This window comes from Aethalodelphis obliquidens, unplaced genomic scaffold (genome assembly GCF_003676395.1).
Source record: "Aethalodelphis obliquidens isolate GAN/ISIS:26980383/991018 unplaced genomic scaffold, ASM367639v1 scaffold58, whole genome shotgun sequence".
Taxonomy (NCBI): Eukaryota; Metazoa; Chordata; class Mammalia; order Artiodactyla; family Delphinidae; genus Aethalodelphis; species Aethalodelphis obliquidens.
The window spans coordinates 9,946,374-9,970,136 of record NW_020838002.1 but is presented as its reverse complement, the minus strand read 5'-3'; the positions used below and the strand labels follow the sequence as shown (position 1 = coordinate 9,970,136).

Sequence of the window (23,763 nt, the reverse complement as noted above, 5' to 3'; positions counted from 1 at the left end):
GTCTCTCAACCACTGCACCACCAGGGAAGCCCAAGGCTAATACTCTTTTAAATAAGAAATTAACTAAAATTATAATGCATGAAGGTATGCAAATACAAATTATATATGTTTGTGACTCATTCTTGCCATTATTGGCGTTTTGGACCAGATGATTCTTTGTTATGGGGGGCTGTTCTGTACATTGTAGTTGCCACATCTGTGGCCTCCATCTACTAGATGCCCAAAGCAACTCTCTGAATTGTGACAATTAAGAACGTTTCCAGACATTGCCAAACATCCTCTGGTTAAGAACCACAACTCCAGAGAAAATTTTGATTGAAACTACTGGCTTAGGTACATATAATTTGATGGGAAAAGTTGTTGCGTGTAGTTAAGAATACCAAAGAGTTACTGTGCATATATATGTACACACCCACACCACACACCCACTTTAGTAAGAATTGTTTAAAAATGGAACTGAAATATCTGTATTTTTAAATATTAAAATCCATTATAAACTATCCATTATAAACTGTATTATAAACTATCCATTATAAACCTGTTCTTTCCCTTAATATTCATTCAAGTTGATTGTCAATAATCAGTTGTCTCATTTTTTTCAGATGGGAAGAGTGAGATAATAGAAAGTATTAGTTTTCTGGGGACCTTAAAAAGAAATGGAACTAGGATTTCTATTTTCTAAATTTTGTTCATATTCAATTTAATGTTTGAATTTTGGACATAGGACCAAAGGAATGAAATGGAGAATTTCTGATTTCCTAATTTTTGATTCAATTTACCTGTGAGTTTCAGTATTTTCTGGGAATCTTGATTTTACATTAGCACTTGGGAGAATTCTTCATAAGACTCTCTAGAACTGTGATCATGTCTAATGGTCTTTGTATCTCTGGTGCCAAGTACATTGTCTAACAGTTAGTAGGGTGTGTGTGTTTGTGTGTGTGTGTCTATTTACATATATATTTACATATGTACGTGTATATGTATATATGCACATGTATATATGTTTAATAAATGTGTTTCAAGATTTCAGCCTTTTGCTGGATGTTTTCATCAAAGTGTGCTAGAGACTCAATATCAGAAAGATCCAAACTAAATTTCATAATCTTTTGCTGTTTGCTCTCATTCCATTCCATTCCCAATCCATCCCTTCTCCCTAAAATCTTCTTGTTTAAATTAATTAACAGAAGTCTCATTTTTCCATTCAGCCATACTGAAACTTGAGGGTCTATGCCACGTATTAGGAGGTATAAATGTAACTAAGGGCTGAGCCCTGCCTTGAGGAGATCATATTTTACTTGTGCGCGATGTCACTACATAATTGCAGTCTATGTCAGTGCTTCCCAAATGGGAGTGATTTTGCCCTCAAGGAAACATTTGTCTATGTTTGCAGACATTTTTTATTGTCACTATTAGGAGCTGCTACTGGCATCTAGTGGATAAAAGCCAGAGATGCTGTTAAACATCCTACAATGTACAGGACAACCTCCCACAACAAAAATTGTTCAGTCTAAAATGTCAGTAGCGCTGAGAAGCCCTGGTCTATGAGATTTGTGTTACGTTGGAGGGTTGAATAGAGTGCTGTAGCTGAGCAGTGTTGGGATGCTTTGGGGAATTTTGACACTTGTGTTGCATAGTGAAGTTTCATAATATTAATATAAATAATGGCAACTATTTAAAAAAATAACTGGAATGTACCACACACATTATTTTAGGCACATTGCCCATTATTGTCTCATTATCCTGTCAATTTAACTAGTTAGTGTTATTCCTGTTTTACAGATGAAAAAAATTGAAGCTCATATTTAACCAGCTCAGCTTCTTTAATAGATGCCTTAAAAAAGAGACTATTTTTTATTTATTTTAAAAAATAAATTTATTTATTTATTTGTGGCTGTGTTGGGTCTTCGTTGCTGTGCGTGGGCTTTTTCTAGTTGTGGCGAGCTGGGGCTACTCTTTGTTGTGGTGCGCGGGCTTCTCATTGTGGTGGCTTCTCTTGTTGTGGAGCACGGGCTCTAGGTGCGCGGCCTTCAGTAGTTGTGGCTCGCAGGTTGTAGAGTGCAGTCTCAGTAGTTGTGGCGCATGGCCTTAGTTGCTCTGTGCATGTGGGATATTCCTGGACCAGGGCTCGAACCCGTGTTCCCTGCATTGGCAGGTAGATTCTTAACCACTGCACCACCAGGGAAGTCCCCCAAAAGACTATCTTTTAGATCAGTTTTAGGTTCATAGTAAAATTGAGCTGAAAGTACGAAGAATTCCCATATACCTCCTGTCCCCCCAAACACACAGCCTCCCTGCTATCAGCATTCCACATCAGGAGTGGGGCATTGTTAGAATCGATGAACTGACACTGACACATCATTATCACTAAGAGTCCATGGTTTACATTAGGGTTTACTTCCAGTGTTGTACATGCTATGGGTTTTGACAGATGTATAATGATGTGTACCCACCATTATAGGGTTATACAGAATAATCTCACTGCCCTAAATATCCTCTGTGTTCTGCCTATGTATGCACTGCTCTAAAAGTCTTGTGGGCACCCTTCTCTGGCAACCACTGGTCTTTTTACTGTCCATGTAGTTTTGCCTTTTTCAGAATGTCATATAGCTGGAATCATACAGTATGTAGCCATTTCAGATTGGCTTATTTCACCTAGTAATATGCATTTAAGTTTTCCCCATGTCTTTTCATGGCTTGATAGCGCACTTGTTTCTAGTGCTGGGTAATATTCCACTGTCTGGAGGTACCACTGTTTATTTATGACAGACACTTTTAAAAAATTAAGATATACATACTATAAAATGTACAAATCTCAAGTCTGTAGTTTGATGACTGTGTGTGTGTTTTATATATGTTTATACGCAAATAAGTCAAACTACCATTGAGAACAAAATGTAGAACATTTTTCTTACTCAGAAAGTTCCCCAGTCACTATTAGCCTCAAGGTAATCACTATTCTGACCACAGATTAGCTTTGCCTCGTTGAACTTCACATAAGTAGAGGTACACAGTATGTGCTACTTTGTGTCTGTCCTTTGCACTATGTCTTTTAAAAATTCACCCATGTTGTTGCATGTTGCAGTAGTTGTTTTTTAATTTTTATTTATTTTCCTTTTTTCTTTGGCTGCGTCAGGTCTTAGTTGTGGCACACGGGATCTTCGCTGAGGCATGCGAGATCTTTCGTTGTGGTGCGCAGTCTCTTCGTTGTGGTGGGTGCGCTTCTCTCTTGTTGTGGCGTGTGTGTTTTCTCTCTCTAGTTGTGGCACGCGAGCTCTAGGATGTGTAGGCGCTGTAGTTTGTGGCACGCAGGTGCACCCAATAGTTGTGGCACGCGGGCTTAGTTGCCCCGCGGCATGTGGGATCTTAGTTCCTGGACCAGGGATCGAACCTGCGTCCCCTGCATTGGAAGGCGGATTCTTTACCACTGGACCACCAGGGAAACTACCACCAGTAGTTTGTATTTTTAACTTTTTTTCATTACTGGGTTTTATTCCATGGATCGAATGTACCACAGTTTGTTTAGCTCTTCTTTTGATGAGGATTTGTGTTTCTGGCTTCTGGCTATAGTAAATATCTGAGAGTTCTAATTGCTCCATTTCCTGCGACCATTGGTTCTGTCAGTCTTTTTTTTTTTTAATAAATTTATTTATTTTTGGCTGTGTTGGGTCTTTGTTGCTGTGCGCGGGCTTTGTCTAGTTGTGGCGAGCGGGGACTACTCTTTGTTGCAGTGCAAGACTTCTCGTTGCAGTGGCTTCTCGTTGCAGAGCATGGGCTCTAGGTGCACGGGCTTCAGTAGTTGTGGCTCGCAGCCTCAGTAGTTGTGGCTCGCGGGCTCTAGAGCGCAACCTCAGTAGTTGTGGTGCATGGGCTTAGTTGCTCCACGGCATGTGGGATCTTCCCGGACTAGGGCTCGAACCCGTGTCCCCTCCATTGGCAGGCGGATTCTTAACCACTGTGCCACCAGGGAAGCCCCTGTCAGTCATTTTTTTTATCATCTTGTCAATATTACAAGTTTGTGTGATATCTGTTTTACAGAAGAAAAAAACCTTAGGCTTCTTTTTGATATAATCCGTTTCTCTTTGGTTAGATATCTACTGCAAAGCTATCTTCAATCAACAGATTATATCAGGGTAGGTTTACAATACGAGTATAATATGACAAACTCTTTTAAAAGTGGAAAAAGTCTATAAGCCAAAATTGGCTTATCTGCAGCACTGTTTTCTCTCTTTCCCTTTTCAATTGGACATGTATTCAGCATGAAATAAAATAATGAGTTAAAGGGAATCCAGTTTGTGTGTCTGAGTGATTATGAAGTGTTTATGACAGCTGCTAGGCTGACACTCTCTGTAATGGTGTTACATTGGCTTCTGAACACCTTCCAGTCTGCCTCCAGGCGTGTGTGTCTGTGTAGTCTGAGTGGTTTTACATTAACATCCACCCTGAGTAAGATCTTTTGACTACAGAAGTGTTACTTGCAAATGGAAGATACCATTAGGGCTGCTTCAAAGCTCTGGAATGGTATTTGGATTGGTGATGCTGAAGTAATGGCTCGGGTTTTGAAGTGTAATGTCTAAATCTGCGTTGCATAACCGGAGGAACGTGTGAGTTTAAACTGCTTTTCTTTGATCTTCCTTTCAAAAATCAGGCTGAAGGAGAAAGGTTAAAGTTGCCGTAAAATATTCCTCTCTATGTGTGTAAAAATTTGGAAGTATGAAAATACGATTACAAATTCCATTCATTATTTATGTTCTGCGGTTTTCATATTGTTTTTGAAACTTACTTCCTTCTTGCTTCAAGTTTTGTATTTTGAATTTAGTGTCAAGACCAAAATACAGACTCGGTTGCTGTCTGCTTTATGTGGTTAGCAAATATCTGTTCTATAAGTTGTTAGTCCTCACAAATATGCATTTTAGGTGGTTTTTGTGGTTTGCATTTTTTTCTTGATGGCATACAGAGTAGGTTATGGAGATACTGACACTCTGACATTAACTGAATCATTTGTGGTTAGCTAGGCAGAAATAAAACAAAAAGCTTGTCCCCTCCTTCCTCCTACTTTTAGGAGCTTTCAAAAGAATTACATTTTTACCATTAGGAATACTTTCTTCAATGTGTGCTATCTTAAGTTTTTGATATTGTTGGAGCAGAACTGTAACACATAAAATGACCACCTGGCAGTGACTTGTTCAAGAAAAAAACCCCGAGTTTAAAAACTGTTTTTGAATACAGTATTAATGGAGATTCTGATGCCTCTTTGATCTGGTCATTTAGGGGGAATATTTTTCTCTGTTTCCTTATGTCTAAAATGAAAATATATCATCAGATTGGCTCACAGGGTGAGAGAGAGCTAGAGAGAGAGCTTACTTTGTAGTGTGATCATTACTCATGTAGCTACGTGCTGTCCTTCTGTTGCTTAGGAACCAAATACCTTAGTATAAGATGATACTTCCCTCTCCTTCCCCTATCTCTTGTTTTATGTTTTTTAATTTTTACCCTTTCTAACTAAAAAAAATATACATATATATATATGTGTGTGTGTATATATATATATATGTATTTACCTTTTCTCCTTATTTAAAAAAATTATTGTTGTTACTTTGTAAGTTAAAAAAACTGGCAGGAATTCCCTGACAGTCCAGCGATTAGCACTCTGCAGGCTTCCACTGCAGGGGGCCCGGGTTCTATCCCTGGTTAGCACAGTGTGCCCAGGAAAAAAAGAAAGAGAAAAGACCAGGGCTTTCCTGGTGGTGCAGTGGTTAAGAATCCGCCTGCCAATGCAGGGGACACGGGTTCAAGCCCTGGTCCAGGAAGATCCCACATGCCACGGAGGAACTAAGCCTATGCGCCACAACTACTGAGCCTGCACTGTAGAACCCGCAAGCCACAACTACTGAGCCTGTGTGCCACAACTACTGAAGCCCACACGCCTAGAGCCCATGCTCCGCAACAAGAGAAGCCACTGCAATGAGAAGCCTGCACACTGCAACGAAGAGTAGCCCCAGCTTGCCTCAGCTAGAGAAAGCCCACACATAGCAATGAATACCCAGCGCAGCCAAAAATAAGATAAATAGAATAAGTAAATTTATTTAAAAAAAAAGAACACCAAAAACTGTCATGAACCAATCTTCATTTTAAAGAACTTCATCAGTTCAGTTGTGTTGTATGTATGATTACTACATGTGAAACAATTAGCAAAGTGATAACTTATATACTTGTTTATTTAAATAGACCAAGTAAGGTCCTTTTGTTACTTTGGGAACTGAATTAATTAGTGTAAAATGTTATCGGCTCTTCGCTCCTCCCATCTCTCTATATTTTTACCTTTTATCCCTATTTTGGGTGGGGTGGGTATTAAGGAAGGTTAAAATTTATTTGTGGAATTTTCACATTTTTCATATATATGAAAATAAACACTAATATACTATTTTTAAAGCAGTTTTAGGTTTACATAAAAGTTGAGCAGAAAGTACAGAGAATTCCCATGTATCCCTCATCCCCTGCATTTTCCCCTATTAACATCTTGCATTAGTGATGCGCCACGTGGCTTACAAGATCTTAGTTCCTGGACTAGGGATCGAACCTTAGCCCACGGCAGTGAAAGTGCTGAGTCCTAACCACTGGACCACCAGGGAATTCCCGAGGTACATTTGTTAAAATTGGTGAACCAGTATTGACACATTCTTAACTAAAGTCCATAGTTTACATTTTTCTCCTTAACGAAAAAGTTTTATTTGTTATTATTTTTTAACTTTAATGAAGCACTGTTCTTATTAAGGACTTCATTTCAACTCTATCTATGTGGCTGGTACATGTGAGACAATTAGAATAGATTGATAATTCTACATTTGTTTATTTAAATGGACAGTTTTTACGTCACTCTTGGTAAGAAAACCTGTTGCAGGTAAAAACATTACATTAACCCAGAAAGGCTGGATTGAGCGTGGGATATTTGCCGGCGAGAGTGGCGACTGCCTTGATCTTGAGTGGGAGTGTGAAGACCAGTGTGATAAAACCTGCTGCCCAGATGAGGTGCTGCTTGCCACTCTGATAGTAGTCCTTTTCTTGAGAGCTGAAAAGCTTAGGAAGTAATATACCAGTGGGTTCAATAATGAGTTGTACCAAAATGTGTTTTATGATGTGGTGTTATAACAAATTTCCAGGTATTAAATGTTAACAACATGTTTTGAAAACAGGGAGGCAAAGGCAAATTAAGTACCATTAAGATTGAATAATGATGCCAACATAGACTTAGTCATTTATTTATCAGTTCATTCATTTAACAAGCATCTTCTTGATTTAACTCTCTTGCTTCATATTTTAAATATACAGTTTAACACCTTTGCTTTGTTAGATAGATATGTCATTACCCGTATTTTAAAGCCAAACTCAGATTTAGCAAATTTGTATAGTTTATAAACAGAAGTCCAGTTTATTTTCTATTGTAATAAACTGTTGGAACCGTTGATGTTGCTGATGTGATCTTTGTAACTGATTATCTGTCATACTGTACGCAGTTGGCATTGTTGCCATAGGCCATGCATGATTTTGGGAAAAGAATAAAACTTCCAGGGTCTTACCTGTGGGCTGCTTTTACTCTCTTTGATTTTCCAAGTGGAATCAGAGGCATTACTTTTTGGAAAGCTCAGGTGTGAAAGATATTTTTGACTGAAAGTCAGGATGTGCTTGAGATAAACACAAAGAATTCTTTTTCCGATGTCTTTTATGTCTGATGGCTTGGTCTTTTTTTTTTTTTTTAAGAAGATGTTGTGGGTAGGAGTTTATTAATTAATTAATTTATATTTGCTGTGTTGCGTCTTCGTTTCTGTGCGAGGTCTTTCTTTAGTTGTGGCAAGCGGGGGCCACTCTTCATCGCGGTGCACGGGCCTCTCACTATGGCGGCCTCTCTTGTTGCGGAGCACAGGCTCTAGACACGCAGGCTCAGTAGTTGTGGCTCACGGGCCCAGTTGCTCCGCTCCATGTGGGATCCTCTCAGACCAGGGCTCGAACCCGTGTCCCCTGCATTAGCAGGCAGATTCTCAACCACTGCGCCACCAGGGAAGCCCTTGGTCTTTTAATTTATATTTCCAGTGTAAAACTCCCTACTGTATGTGATGTAGCCATTTTGAAAAATAGGTAAATTAATACCTCTTTTTAAGTTTTTTAGAGATTAAACCTTGCTGATGTATTTATCAAGGAAAAAACCTGCTAATCATACCTTTTGTATTCGAACTGCTTGAGTTATAGGGGAAAGATAGTAATTTTTGTATGTTTCCTATCTTTAATAGGGACTGAATTTGCTTTGAATGTTTACAAATCAACATTTTTCCACTTCAAGGGCTATCATTTTTTTATAACCCAATCATTGTACCTTATATGGGGGGAGATATTGCTTATTACTGGATTTGGAATTAAGATATGAATTCAGTTAGGTATAAAAAGCTCTAGTTTTTCCAGAGCTGCTGAAATGAGTTCTTGAATTCAGTCATAATGCTGGAAATCAAGGGTCCTCCAGGATAAAACTCTTACATCATGAGCCCTGATGGAGGGCCACTATAATAAAGCCTGTTTGTTTATTTAGTTTGAGGCAGCATTGCTTTTCCAAAGGAGGCTAATTTATGCATTTTACTCACTGTGCATAATAGATCTAAATCCAAAATTTATTAGAATCAGGCAAATATATTGGGCAAGAGACTTTATCAGACTGCTCATGAGAGAGTATAACTAAATTCCAATAATAATATGAAAGGGTGAAACCTCCTTTGAAGAAAATGCAAATTAAAATGACGGTGAGAATCCCACTGAACATCCACCAGAATGACACCAACTGTTGGATGTGGAGCAGGTTGAGAACTCTTTTACACCGGTAAATTGTTCAGTTACTGTTGTTAAAATCTACAAAATATGCACATATTTCTAATACAGAAGCAACTTCAGTAGTATATACCCAAAAGAAATACTGAAATATGGTCACTAAATGCCATGTGCAAGAATATTCATAGTAATCTTCCTTATGATGTTACCAGTTAAAAAATGGTAAAATCATGACACTCATAAAACTGTAAAATGGACATGTGTCATAGATTTTATTTAACTTATTAATGAGGTGTTGGACAAGTTAACGCCGGTTCAAAGGAGAATCTGACGAACAGATATAGGGAATTAGGAATGCTGAAATGACCCTGTTAAGAGATGCAAACCTAGCTAATAGCCTGTTGGGAAAGTGTATACTGCTTGGAATCTTTTTTATGAGTGGAATTCAATTGTATATCTACTAAACAAGTTTCATTTGCATTTCTGTGGGCAAGAGTCAATTGCCTTACTATTCGTTTTCTACAACTTACAGTATTGTAAAATAGCCCAGTCAAGACAAAGGTGCAGATTCTTATAGAATCAAATAATCCCAAAGGATCCACTATATAACTCTTGGTAATCCACTGGAAGAACACACAGTAATCTTTTTCCCATTTGAAAGTTTGTTGCAATTTTTCCTGACATCTTATGAGCCCAAAACTAGAAACAACCTAGAAGTCCAGCAACCAACAGTAGAACAGATAAATTGTGGTCTTTTCATGCAATGGGAATCTATATAGCAACAGAAATAAAAAACTGCGATCATATGCAACAATACAAATGAATTTCACAGGCATGTAATGTGTGAAAGAAGCCATTCACAAGAGAGTACATACTACGTGATTCCATTTAAATAAATTTGAAGAAGTAAAACTTATGTGTGAGAAGTGTTAGAAGTCAAGATAGTGGTTATAGTTATTCTTGCCTTGGGTTTGTGAGTGCGAAGGGGTGTGGAGGGACCTTCTGAGTATCTGTAATGTTCTGTTTCTTGATGTCTCTGCTGGTAACAGAGGTGTATTAACATTGAAAATTCATTAAGCTGTACATATACCTAAGATTTATGTATTACTGCTAAGTCTGTTATCTTTCAGTAAAGTTTGCTAAAAAGAATCAATTGGAGACCACAATTCTCCATTTGACCAGTGTCTAAAAGGGAAGTTGGGGGTGTAAATATGTACTATTGTCCTAATTCTGTGTCTTTGTAGAGCATAATTATTATTGTCCTTTGTGTTTGATTGAATTTTCTATTTTGTAGTCAGATGCCTTTGAAAAGTCATCAGGATTTCAGAAACAAGTTTGGTTCTGAGGGCTAGATGACCTTCATGTGCTTTCAGAATTCTCTAAAAGCACTTATAAAGCCCCCCTCCCCCCCCCAGCTTTTATAGCCTTTTCTCTGTGTGTATGATTGTCTCGGCTGTTATAATTTCCTTTTGCCTTAGGTTGAGCTGTGAGATTCTAAACTTGTACTCCCCCCCACCCCTTTTTGGTTTGGTATGTAATTTGCATATTTTCACCATGTGAAAGCTATTTTCTATGGTTGGAAAAGATTTTTTTCCAACAGTGTGAACAAATCATTCTTTGTTCTCCTTATTGTGCCTCCAAACTGGTACGTCCGGTTTATGCTCCAAACAACAAAAGCCTGTCATCAGAAATTAAAATGCCAGTAAGAACAAAGGCAGAGACCCATGAGGAACTATTGGAGAGGTTTCCTCCCTGTTTGCTCCTCTCCCCAAGTTACTGCAGTTGCCAGGAAGTTGGAACATTGCTTGATACACGCCTTCCTTGTAGTTCTACCCTTGTATTTATTATTGTTGGTTTAAAAGTGAACTTAGAGCTCCTGGTAATTCTTCTCAGGATCAGTAAAATCCTCATCTCAGAGATTCTTTGCTGTTTTCAATGAGCTCTTTCTAAGAAATCTAAAAATCACTTTGAAAGCCTTAAAAAAACTTCATCAGTTTTGACATTTATTTGAGAGCAAAATTGCCAGTGAACATACTGTATAAAATGATTAGAGGCAATTGAAAACGGCAGCTAAAGCGGAGCCTATAAGGACATAGCCATTCTCTGTGTCCTACCTAAAATGTGCACGTCTTATCTATATACACGTTATTAGCACTGTCTCTGTTCTGAACTTGTATTCCAGTATAGAGTTTGCCTATATTATTGGGAGAGTTCTCTCCTCTGGGAAGTTTGACATTTGTGACTCACTTAGGATACTTTAGAATTATGCTTCTAACAATTTTGATTTTAACATATTCACAAACTTCTATATATAGTAATAGTGCTTCCCCCCACCTCCCTTCCCTGATGTGATAATTAAAGATTCTAGGACCTTAACTTAGAGGTAATGAAGGATCGGCAATGAATGTGGAGATGCGTTTTGTAATCACGCCTAATGTTTTTTGTCTTACCTGTTGCTGTACATTTAAAAAGGGATTTAGAGTAGAAGCTTAGAATAGAATAGGGCATTTAGGTTTGTTTTAAAAGCCGTTATGCTCAAAAGCATGGTGTGTTCAGATTTCAGAATGTTTTTGTATATCAAAGTAAGCTCTTGGGTATTAAATCCAGTGATAACAAACGTTTATCATATTGTGAATATGCCAAGACAGGTTTGTTTTATTCTTTATTGTTTAGTATAATTTAGTATAGCAGCTCAGTTAAATGTGATTAGACTTTTTAGCTTTAAGGCTTTATTTGATAGGACCAAAAGCTAAATGCTAGACTTGTGGCATATGGGAATAATAGTACAGAGCAGTGAATTTTGTGTTAGAATACTATGATTTGTTATAGGTATAAACCTTATTTGTGAGAGGTGGTTTTCATTACTCTGAATTATAATGTCAGTGCAATTTCTACAGTATTGTTTTTTTTAAATTTTATTTATTTTTATATTTATTTTTTAATTTTTGGCTGTGCTGGGTCTTCGTTTCTGTGCGAGGGCTTTCTCTAGTTGCGGCAAGTGGGGGCGTCTTTTCATCGCAGCGTGCGGGCCTCTCACTATCGCGGCCTCTCTTGTTGCGGAGCACAGGCTCCAGACGCGCAGGCTCAGTAGTTGTGGCTCATGGGCCTAGTTGCTCCGCGGCATGTGGGATCTTCCCAGACCAGGGCTCGAACCCGTGTCCCCTGCATTGGCAGGCAGATTCTCAACCACTGCGCCACCAGGGAAGCCCTACAGTATTGTTTTATAATTTATTTTTCATTGCATTCTTAGTAGAAATAGTATGTATATTGAAGAATACTGTTTATCCATTGCCTAACAAACAATCTCTTTTCAAAAAGTAAATGACTTGGCAGCTTTGGAGGTAGCCAGTAATGCATCTATAATGTAATTGGACTGTATTAGTGATTTACCTTTTGGTGAAAGTGTTCTTAAAATCAAAGAGGTGATGGTAATTTTTGGATTTCAGAGAATGTGTGATTTACTGCATTGGGTGGGAGGTTGAACAAAGTGACCCTTTAAGGATTTTTCTAAACTGAAAATTCTGTTCTATAAGAATAAAATGTGGACTTAGGAGCTGCAGTATATAATGGCAATGGTATTTTATTTTGAAAATTAATGTTTACAGAGGAATTTGTAGAGAGGTAAATTTAAGTTTGCTATACTGAGTTTGTAGCTTTTGTGTGTTTAATTGGTGATAGGTGGTGCTATTGTTGCATAGTTAGTGGGAAGAGCCTAGCATTCCTCGTATCTTCTGCTTCCCAAGTGCTATAGAGGGATTTGCCATTGTGGCCAATAAATACATTGTAATAATTTTTATAAGCTAAATGAATATGATGGCTCTTTAAGAGACAAAAATATTTACAGTTTGCAGCTCTTAAATTCGGGTAGAAGAGAAGCTGAAGATCTAAAAAAGTAGTTAATCTAAAAGACAGCTCTGCAGATTTATAGTTTAATATTGGAAGATTGATAAGCCTTTTATAATGTATACAATGATGATATTTTAAACTCCTTGTTTGGCAGGCCTATTTTTAAAAAATACCATCAGCGTGTTTATGGAATGTTTATCATTTTTATATCTGTTGTAAGTTCTTAGGTATTTAGAACGAGTTATTTCTATATCTGTTGTAAGTTTTCGGGTATTTAGAATGAGTTTTATAATATTTGCCATTTTCCCTATCTGATATTACATATTCCATCAAACACTTGAGAATTAAGAAAATGTATTGGGAACTACATTACCACTTATAGTAATCTGGAAAGCCTTTCTTAACATTATGATTTAATATGTTCAGTATTTCAATTAGCAAATTGTTCTTTGGAACCACTAATTCTGAAAAGCAGTTGTTTTCACACTTGACACAAATATTAGAATACCTCTTTTACTTTGGGATTAATAGGCTGCTGTACATCTGAGGAACAGATCTGATATTACTGAAAATGAACGGACATTCATACGTGTTTGATCTATGTGTGTAAGAAGAATAATGACATTTAAAGATGCGTACATATATTTTTATGCATAGAATACTGAAATTTAAAGCATCTTGAGGTCCTTTAGCACCTTTATAGTCTCAGCTTATAAATGCAAAGGAATATAGGCTTAGAGGAGGTAGGGGAAATGTGGAGATGTTGGTCAAACGGTGCAAAGTTGCAGTTTTGTAAGATGTACAAGTCAGGGGACGTAATGTTCAGGCATGATGACTGCAGTTAATACTATATTGAAGACTGGAAAAATAGATTTCAGATACTCTTATCACACACAAAAGGTAAGTCTGAGGAAGTGACTGTGGTAATCATTTCACCATATATATGTATATCAAATCTTCATGTTGTATACCTAAATGTATACAATATTTACTAAAATATATTTAGAAAAGAAAATAAGTAATAAAGGTTTATAGAGGTTAAATGATTTACTCAACGTAGTTAACAGGTTGGATTGCAGAACCATAACTGGCAACTAGGTCATTTACCCTCCACCTCAGTGTTCTTTGCAACATGTTTTGCTCTTTTTCATTTATAACAATTTGCGAAAGTTACTACAACATTTAAGTTCTGCTTTTCAGAATGCTAAGAATATTTATGTTTTTCTTACATAGAAAACTGAATACTAATTAAAAAAATCAGAGTTGCTTTGCTCTGAAATGGAAGGCAGTCACATAGGAACCGAGCAGACTTTAACAAACTGGTAGTTTATTAAAGATAAAAATTACAGGTTTTCAGAACAGACCTTTTATTTTCCTATTCATATTAAGTGCATGCTCTTATAATTTTCTAAAAATATTTATGATAATTTAAGGTATTAATATACTTAATGTGTATGGTCAGCCATAAATAGGTGTGTGAATGTACATATACTACATTTCAGACCAAAAATCGTGATAAAAATTCAGGAGATCTTGTTTTTGTATAATAATGTTCTGACCTGCATTTTCATTTACTGAATTTTTTTTCTGTCTTCTGCAGATCAGTGGGGAAGCACAGGAGCTTTTTTCTGTTCGACATGGCCCAATTCGAGCAGCTAGAATCTTGCCTGCTCCACAGTTTGGTGAGTGTAGCCCTTAAGAAGAAACAAATCATTCAGAAAGAGGTTTCTCTTTTATTGGTCTTGGACAACAGACAGCAAGAATGATAACTAAAGTCTGTTTTCCTCCACGTGTCCATACTCCTTCCCCTCCTCCCTCCAAGATAAACTCTTAGTTCTGTCAGTTGAGATGGAAATAGGTAATCTTAACCAATTCAGTATGGCCATTCACTTTCTGCTGTGGTTTTGATTTATCTTCCTCCTCTTTGATCTCCATTTAGTTTCTGACATTGCTGGCTCTTTCTTGAAGCCCTCTTCTCTCTTGGTTTTCATGGCAGTGCTCTTCCCATATCCCTTCCTTGCTGACTGTGCCGCTTTTGTTATGTTTCTGGTTTAGCTTACTTCTGTGGGTATTCCCCAAGTCTCTGTTGTTCTCAGTGTCTTTGCTCCTCTTAGTTATACTTACTGCCTTGAAGAGCTTGGTTTTCACCATTATCTCGATTGTAGATGGGTCTGTTGTCTGTATTTACAGCTATGGCAGAAGTACAGTTTCGGGCTTTTGACCTTGGATCTCTGCTTTAATAATGAAAACTTCTTAATGTTGTATTTAAATATTATGTATTTTTAAAATTAAAAAATCAGATATATGGTTAAATTACATCTGTTATTTGGAAGCGTAATTCCCAACTCTTTAATGATCTGAGCTTTCTAAGGGTTGTATTTTCTCTTTAATTTGCCTGTGTTCACTCAGTAATGCTTTTGTATGTGCACTAAAAACAATCATATTAACATCATTTGCATACTTAAAAAGAGGATATTAAAATATTTTAATGCTATTATATTTTTAAAGTTTGTACAGAAGTTGGGAAATCTTCCTGATAATACTTCTTTATGCAGTTATTTCTCTACATTGGTGAGAATGATGTTTATTAAAATGTACTACTATTTGCATAACTAATGTTAGGGATTAATTTAATTATTAAATCTACTTAATTGAAATGGTAAGGGTGGAGGTAATAAGGCAACAATATCCTGCAGTCACGTGGAGATTTTTCCTTGTTATTGAACTGTATGGCATCTACAGTTATCAACTTTGTCTCTGCTTTACACTCTCTGTTTTCTGTTGCATTTGTGTTTTGGTGAAATTTTTGACAAAGAAGATTGTTTTGGAATAACCAGCCTCACTGGATGGTTGGAATCAAGAAGAACTTTAGGGCTTCCCTGGTGGTGCAGTGGTTGAGAGTCCGCCTGCCGATGCAGGGGACGTGAGTTTGTGCCCCGGTCGGGGAGGATCCCACATGCTGCGGAGAAGCTAGGCCTGTGAGCCATGGCTGCTGAGCCTGCACGTCCGGAGCCTGTGCTCCGCAGCAGGAGAGGCCACAACAGGGAGAGACCCGTGTACCGCAAACAAAAAACAAAAAAAAAAAAAAAAGAACTTTATTACTAAAGGACTCTGCCATGTCTTTGTTTCTTTTGTATGTAATTCACAGAGGCAGATTTTTCTCCTTTCATTTCATTTATGAAGTTCTTTTCTTCATGTCAATTATTTATTTTTTTAAAATTTATTTTATTTATTTTTGGCTGTGTTGGATCTTCGTTGCTGCAAGAGGGCTTTCTCTAGTAGTGGGCGGGGGCTACTCTTCGTTGAGGTGCGCGGGCTTCTCATTGCGGTGGCTTCTGTTGTTGCGGAGCACAGGCTTTAGGCACGTGGGCTTCAGTAGTTGTGGATCGTGGGCTCTAGAGCTCAGGCTTAGTAGCTGTGGCTCACGGAGTTAGTTGCTCCGCGGTATGTGGGATCTTCCCGGACCAGGGCTCAAACCCGTGTCCCCTGCATTGGCAGGCGGATTCTTAACCACTGCGCCACCAGGGAAACCCTATTTATTTTTTATATTTTAATTTTTTTTTTGCCGCACTGCATGGCTTGTGGGATCATAGTTCCCCAACCAGAGATCGGACCTTGGCCCCCTGCGGTAGAAGCACGGAGTCCTACCCACTGGACCGCCAAGAAATTCCCCTCTTTATGCCAATTATTAATGTTCAACTTTTCTCAAATTTTTTACTTTGGGCAGAACTATATGAGAGAGTATAAAGCTTTAAAAGCTAATATTGCTAGTAGAATTTGAATTTGTTTAATTTACTTTGTCTAATTAAAAGAAAGATTTCTCCATCCACTATAATATACATTTATTTATTTATTTATTTAAAAAAATTTTTTGGTTGTATTGGGTCTTCATTGCTGCATGCGGGCTTTCTCTAGTTGCGGCGAGCAGGCGCTACTCTTCATTGTGGTGGCTTCTCTTGTTGCGGAGCACGGGCTCTAGGCGTGTGGGCTTCAGTAGTTGCAGCACGTGGGCTCAAGTACTTGTGGCACACGGGCTCTGTAGTTGTGGCTTGTGGGCTCTAGAGCGCGGGCTCAGTAGTTGTGGCTCATGGGCTTAGTTGCTCTGTGGCATGTGGGATCTTCCCGGACCAGGGATCGAACCCATGTCCCCTGTGTTGGCGGGCATATCCTTAACCACTGTACCACCAGGGAAATCCAACTATAATATACTTTTACATGCACTATAAGATACTTTAAATACACTTTTTTTTAGATTTAAGATGTAATTTCACAAAATGTTGTATGACTTGCAGAAATTACATGTTGCTTTTATTGTATTTAATTTTTTAGATTTATTTTCAGCAAACATGCAACTGATCAGATAAAATTTGTAATGGAAAATAGAATACCCCTTTCCTCTCTTCTGCCCGTTTTGCTTTTGCGCTCACTTTGGTGGAATAAGTCCTTTGGTAGCTTCCTGGAAAAGGATGTGTGGTAGATCTTGTTCATCTGAAGATGTCTTTATTTTTCTTTAATTCTTGATTGTTAATTTGTCTGGGTAAGAAATACTTGTTTGTAAGTAATGTTACTTCAGAAATTTGAAGGTATTGATCTGGTGTTATGGTTGAAGAATCTTAAGACATTTTGACACCTTTTTCTTTGTATATGGCTTATTTTTTCCTCAGGAGCTAATAGAATGTTGGCTTTGTTCCCAGTGTTCCAAAATTTTGCACTGTTGTTTCTTGGTTCTTATGTTTTTCTGGGCCTCTTCGATGTAGAAATGCAAGTAGTATAGTTATGAGAAAATTCTTTTTCTTTTTTTTAAATATCTTTATTGAAGTATAATTGCTTTACAATGTTGGGTTAGTTTCTGCTGTACAACAAAGTGAATCAGCTATATGTATACCTAGATCCCCATATGCCCTCCCTCTTGAGCCTCCCTCCCACCCTCCCTATCCCACCCCTCTAGGTCGTCACAAAGCGTCAAGGGAGAAAATTCTTTAAACTACTTTTTTGATGGTTTCTTCTCTTAAGTTTTCCATGTTCTCTCTTTCTGGTACTTGTATTATTTGGCTGTTATATCCCCTAGAATGATTAATTAAAAAATAATTTCATCCCTGTTCTGTTTGGGAGATTGTCTCAATATGGATTACTAACTCTTCTTGAATAATTCTTTGCTGGGATGTCCCTGGTGGTCCAGTGGTTAAAACTCTGTGCTTTCAATGCAGGGGGTACGGGTTCAATCCCTGGTCGGGGAACTAAGATCCCACATGCCTTGTGGTGTGCCCCACCCGCCCCACAAAATGATTCTTTTCTGCTGTCTTTTTTTCTTAACCTCTCCTCATGCCCAACACCTCCCTCCCTCCCTTCCTCTCTCTTTCCCTCCCTCCCTTCCTCCTTCCCTCTCCCTCTTTCCCTCCCCTTCTCTCTCCCTCCCTTCTTCCTTCCTTCCTTTTCTTTCTTCCTCCCTACTTCCCTCCCTCCCCCCACTTTCCCTCCTCCCTCCTTCCCTCCCTTCCTGTTTTTCTTTCTTGGTGTAATTTACATGTAAATATTACCAAATAGAATCCAGTGATCCATAAAAAATTTATACATCAGGACCAAGTAAAAGATATTCCAGGAATACAAGGTCGGTTAACATTTTGAAAATAAATCAGTGTAATTCACCATATTAGTAGAATGAAGAAGAAAACACAGTTGATCATCTCAATAGAAGTGGAAAAAACTTTGGCAAAATTTAATAGCCATTTAGGATTAAAAAAAGCTTTTAGCAAATTAGAAGTAGAAAGAAACATCCTCAGTATGCTAAAGATAATCCATAAAAAAATCTATAGCCAACATTATAATCAATAATGATATATTAAATATTGTACTTTCCTACTGAGTTAGGGCTGGATCCTATCACTACTTCTATTCACCATTGAATTCAAGTCCTAGCCATTACAATAAGGCAAGAAAAATGAATAAGAGATGCAAATATTAGAAGGAAAGGTATAAAATCATCTTATTCATAGATAATTTGATTGTATATGTAGAAAATACAAAACAATCTACAAACTGTTAGAATTAAGAAGTGATTTTTTAAAAAAATTAATTTATTTTTGGCTGGGTTGGGTCTTCGTTGCTGTGTGCGGCCTTTCTCTAGTTGCGGTGAGTGGGGGCTGCTCTTTGTTGTGGTGTGCGGACTTCTCATTGCAGTGGCTTCTCTTGTTGTGGAGCACAGGCTCTACGTGCGCGGGCTTCAGTAGTTGTGGCTTGTGGGCTCTAGAGTGCAGGCTGAGTAGCTGCGGCTCACGGGCTTAGTTGCTCCGCAGCATGTGGGATCGTCGCGGACCAGGGCTTGAACCCGTGTCCCCTGCATTGGCAGGTGGATTCTTAACCACTGCCCCAACAGGGAAGCCCCAATTAATAAGTCATTAATAAGAGCTGTTGCAAAAATCCTCAGGAAAATACTAGCAAACAGAATCCAATAGCACATTAAAAGGATCATACACCATGATCAAGTGGGATTTATCCCAGGAATGCAAGGATTCTTCAATATACACAAATCAATCAATGTGATACACCATACTAACAAATTGGAGGATAAAAACCATATGATAATCTCAGTAGTTGCAGGAAAAGCTTTTGACAAAATTCAACATCCATTTATGATAAGAACTCTCAAGAAAGTAGGCATAGAGGGAACCTACCTCAACATAATAAAGGCCATATATGACAAACACACAGCCAACATTGTTCTCAATGGTGAAAAACTGAGACCATTTCCTCTAAGATCAGGAACAAAACAAGGGTGCGCATTCTCACCACTGTTATTCAACATAGTTTTGGAAGTGTTAGCCACAGCAATCAGAGAAGAAAAAGAAATAAAAGGAATCCAAATTGGAAAAGAAGAAGTAAAACTGTCACTGTTTGCAGATGACATGATACTATACATAAAGAATCCTAAAGATGCTACTAGAAAACTACTAGAGCTAATCAATGAATTTGGTAGAGTAGCAGGATACAAAATTACTGCACGGAAATCTCTTGCATTCTTATACACTAATGATGAAAAATCTGAACGGGAAATTAAGGAAACACTACCACTTACCATTGCAACAAAAAGAATAAAATACCTAGGAATAAACCTACTTAAGGAGACAAAAGATCTGTATGCAGAAAAGTATAAGACACCAATGAAAGAAATTAAGGTGATACAAACAGATGGAGAGATATACCATGTTCTTGGATTGGAAGAATCAACATTGTGAAAATGACTATACCACCCAAAGCAATATACAGATTCATTGCAATCCCTATGAAACTACCAATGGCATTTTTCACAGACCTAGAACAAAAAATTGCACAATTTGTATGGAAACAGAAAAGACCCCGAATAGCCAAAGCAATCTTGAGAAAGAAAAAAGGAGCTGGAGGAATCAGGCTCCCAGACTTCAGAGTGTACTACAAAGCTACAGTAATCAAGACAGTATGGCACTGGCACAAAAACAGAAGTATAGATCAATGGAACAGGATAGAAAGCCCAGAGATAAACACATGCACATATGGTCACGTTATCTTTGATAAAGGACGCAAGACTATACAATGGAGAAAAGTCAGCCTCTTCAATAAGTGGTGCTAGGAAAAGTGGACAGCTACATGTAAAAGATGAAATTAGAACACTCCCTAGCACCATACATAAAAATAAACTAAAAATGGATTAAAGACCTAAATGTAAGGCCAGACACTATAAAACTCTTAGAGGAAAACAGGCAGAACACCGTATGACATAAATCACAGCAAGATCCTTTTTGACCCACCTCCTAGAGAAATGGAAATAAAAACAAAAATAAACAAATGGGACCTAATGAAACCTAGAAGCTTTTGCACAGCAAAGGAAACCACAAACAAGACGAAAAGACAACCCTCAGAATGGGAGAAAATATTTGCAAATGAAACAACTGACAAAGGATTAATCTCCAAAATTTACAAGCAGCTCATGCAGCTCGATATGAAAAAAACAAACAACCCAATCCAAAAATAGGCAGAAGACCTAAATAGACATTTCTCCAAAGAAGATAGACAGATTGCCAACAAACACATGAAAAGATGTTCAACATCACTAATCATTAGAGAAATGCAGATCAAAACTACAATGAGGTATCACCTCCCACCGGTCAGAATGGCCATCATCAAAAAATTTACAAACCATAAATGCTGGAGAGAGTGTGGAGAAAAGGGTAACCTCTTGCACTGTTGGTGGGAATGTAAATTGGTACAGCCACTATGGAGAACAGTATGGAGGTTCCTTAAAAAACTAAAAAGAGAACTACCATATGACCCAGCAATCCCACTACTGGGCATATACCCTGAGAAGACCATAATTCGAAAAGAGTCATGCACCACAATGTTCATTGCAGCACTATTTACAATAGCCAGGACATGGAAGCAACCTAAGTGCCCACTGACAGATGAATGGATACAGAAGATGTGGCACATATATACAATGGAATATTACTCAGCCATAAAAAGAAAGGAAATTGAGTTATTTGTAGTGAGGTGGATGGACCTAGAGTCTGTCATACAGAGTGAAGTAAGTCAGAAAGAGAAAAACAAATACCGTATGCTAACATATATATGGAATCTAAGAAAAAAAAAAAGGGCATGAAGAACCTAGGGGCAAGATGGGAATAAAGACACAGACCTACTGGAGAATGGACTTGAGGATATGGGGAGGGGGAAGGGTAAGCTGTGACAAAGTGAGAGAGTGGCATGGACATATATACACTACCAAATGTAAAACAGCTAGTGGGAAGCAGCTGCATGGCACAGGGAGATCAGCTTGGTGCTTTGTGACCACCTAGAGGGGTGGGATAGGGAGGGTGGGAGGGAGACGCAAGAGGGAGGGTGTATAGGGATATACTTATGCATATAGCTAATTCACTTTGTTATACAGCAGAAACTAACACACCACTGTGAAGCAATTATACTCCAATAAAGATGTTTTTAAAAAAATAGAGCTGTTGCATACCAGAGTCATTAGATCTTTGGTGAACTGATTCCCTTACAGTGTATTTTTCCAGCATTATTTTCAGCTGTCACCAGTATCCCCTATCTAAGCCTTCCTCTCCCCAACAACGCTCACTCCTTTGGAATAGTTTTTTCTGTGTGTGTGTGTGATAGTTTTTTTGAACTTTCGTTTCCTCAAGTGATCCATCTTCTTTCTTTCAGACCTTTTCATTTGCTATTTCCTCTTCTAGAATACTCATGTCCTAACCCTTCTTTCTTGTTTTCCGATGTCAGTAGTATGTGCTTCCATGGGATTTACTGGTTTTTTATTTTAGTTACTCAGTTGCCTCTTAATTGCTAGGTTTATAGGCTGTTTTCATATTTTCAGTACCTAACAGAGTACTTGGTACAAGGTGTTAATAAATATTTGAATGTTGCTGCATGGTATAATGTTTTGAAGGTTATGATCTAGAAGAAAAGCAAGTTTCCTTTCTGTAGGTGATTCTGTGCAAAGCCTGTCTCTTAACTAAAAGCAGAAAAACTGAAGGATTTGGATGTTCTTTTACACTGTAGAAGGTCATTATTGTATTTAATGGGCATTTACTCCCAACGACACAGTTTGTATTTCCCTATATTTTCATGGTCACTAACAATCATTGATTACGTTTTTAATGAACCTACACTTGCTTTAGAATTTTTTTCAGTGCAGTCTTCCAGGAAGCTATGACCAATCAATTGGTATTCTCATGTCAGATAATAGCTGTTACTATCTTTCAAATCTGTCTTTTTAGAACTTAATTCCAAGTAAATTCTTCTTCCTTGTTACTCTTAGGAGCCATAGTGGTTTTTAGTAACTCAGTACCTCACTTGTGAAATAGAATATAGCAATATGTGTGATTTAATATATAAGTTAAATTTAATATAAGTTAAAAATTTTATATGACTATAGATTTTGTGCTAATAATGCTTATTTCCAAGGAATGGGATCAGAGGACATATACATTTTAATATGTTTTAAATTCCTTAATATAAAGACCATACAATTAATTCTAACCAGCTAAAGTATTCATTATAAAAATTCAAGGAATACTGAAATGTAGAAAGTGAAAATTCACATGATTCTGTTATTAGAGATAAACCCAGGTTACCTCTTTACTTTCCTTCTTTTCTCTCTTTAGATACTGAGCATGTATTGACAGCTTAGAGTATGTATTTCCTGGTTTTTTCCCCCTAAGCTATTCATACATGCATGACAGTAACTTGTAGTAGTATGAACAGGACCTGATTCAAGTTCTTTACATGTATTATATTTATTTGCTATTGATGTGTATATGTAGGTTTTTTCATAACAGTTTATATTATGAATGTCTTTCCATTTCAAAACTTTCAACATTGCTAAAAATTATGTCATTCCATTGTATAAACATTTATATTAATTTTAACCTTTTCCCTATAACAGGTTATATAGTTATATGCTTCTGTATATGTACATTTAAAAAATACACAAGGAAGTATAAATATTTTCAGGATAATTCCTAGAAGGGGAATTACTGGGTAAAAGAATGTATACATGTAAAATTTTGATACATGTTGTAAAATTGCTTCTCAGAGAGAATATGTTGTCATTTATATATGAGAATTCCTTTTTTTCCCCCAATTCTGTCCTCTACTGGCTCTTATGAATCTTTTCAGTCTTGGCCTGTGTGATGCAGGAAAATCCTATTCTTGCAATTTTTCTGTCTTTGAGTGCTAGGAAGATTGGAAAAATCTTCATATTTTTGCTGTTTATTCTCATAATACCGTGCTTGTTTGTACTCTTTTCTCTTATTGATTTCAGCTCTCTACTAGATTATTCTTAGTGAAATATTATCATGGATATGTGTCCTGTAGACTTCCTGTGTAGTTTGCAACCTATCTTCTTATTTGGTGAAATCTATCAGTTTTTTATGTTATATATCTTTAGTTTCACAAAAAGAAAAACTTTGCATATTTTACCATGTCATTTCAAATCATGACTCTCTTTGAGTGTTGTATTTTTTTTCTTTTTTTAATTTGTTTTCTTTTTCTATTATATTTTCTTGATTGTTTCTTGCCAACCTCTGATTTTCATAGCTTTTGGGGGAAATTTCTCCTTTATTA

General features: G+C 37.3%; 1 protein-coding gene across 9 annotated transcripts in view; it reads left to right on the top strand.

Moving 5' to 3' along the window:
• BCAS3 (BCAS3 microtubule associated cell migration factor) overlaps nt 1–23,763 on the top strand; it is a 574,202-nt gene that overhangs the window by 32,795 nt on the left and 517,644 nt on the right. For all 9 annotated transcript variants that reach the window (XR_003428780.1, XM_027087291.1, XM_027087292.1 and 6 more), the window contains exon 6: nt 14,255–14,336. Coding sequence is in view for 8 of the 9 variants with exons in the window: in XM_027087291.1 (XP_026943092.1) it covers nt 14,255–14,336 (82 nt within the window). In the remaining variant the exon portion in view is untranslated. The remainder of the gene's footprint in view (nt 1–14,254; nt 14,337–23,763) is intronic.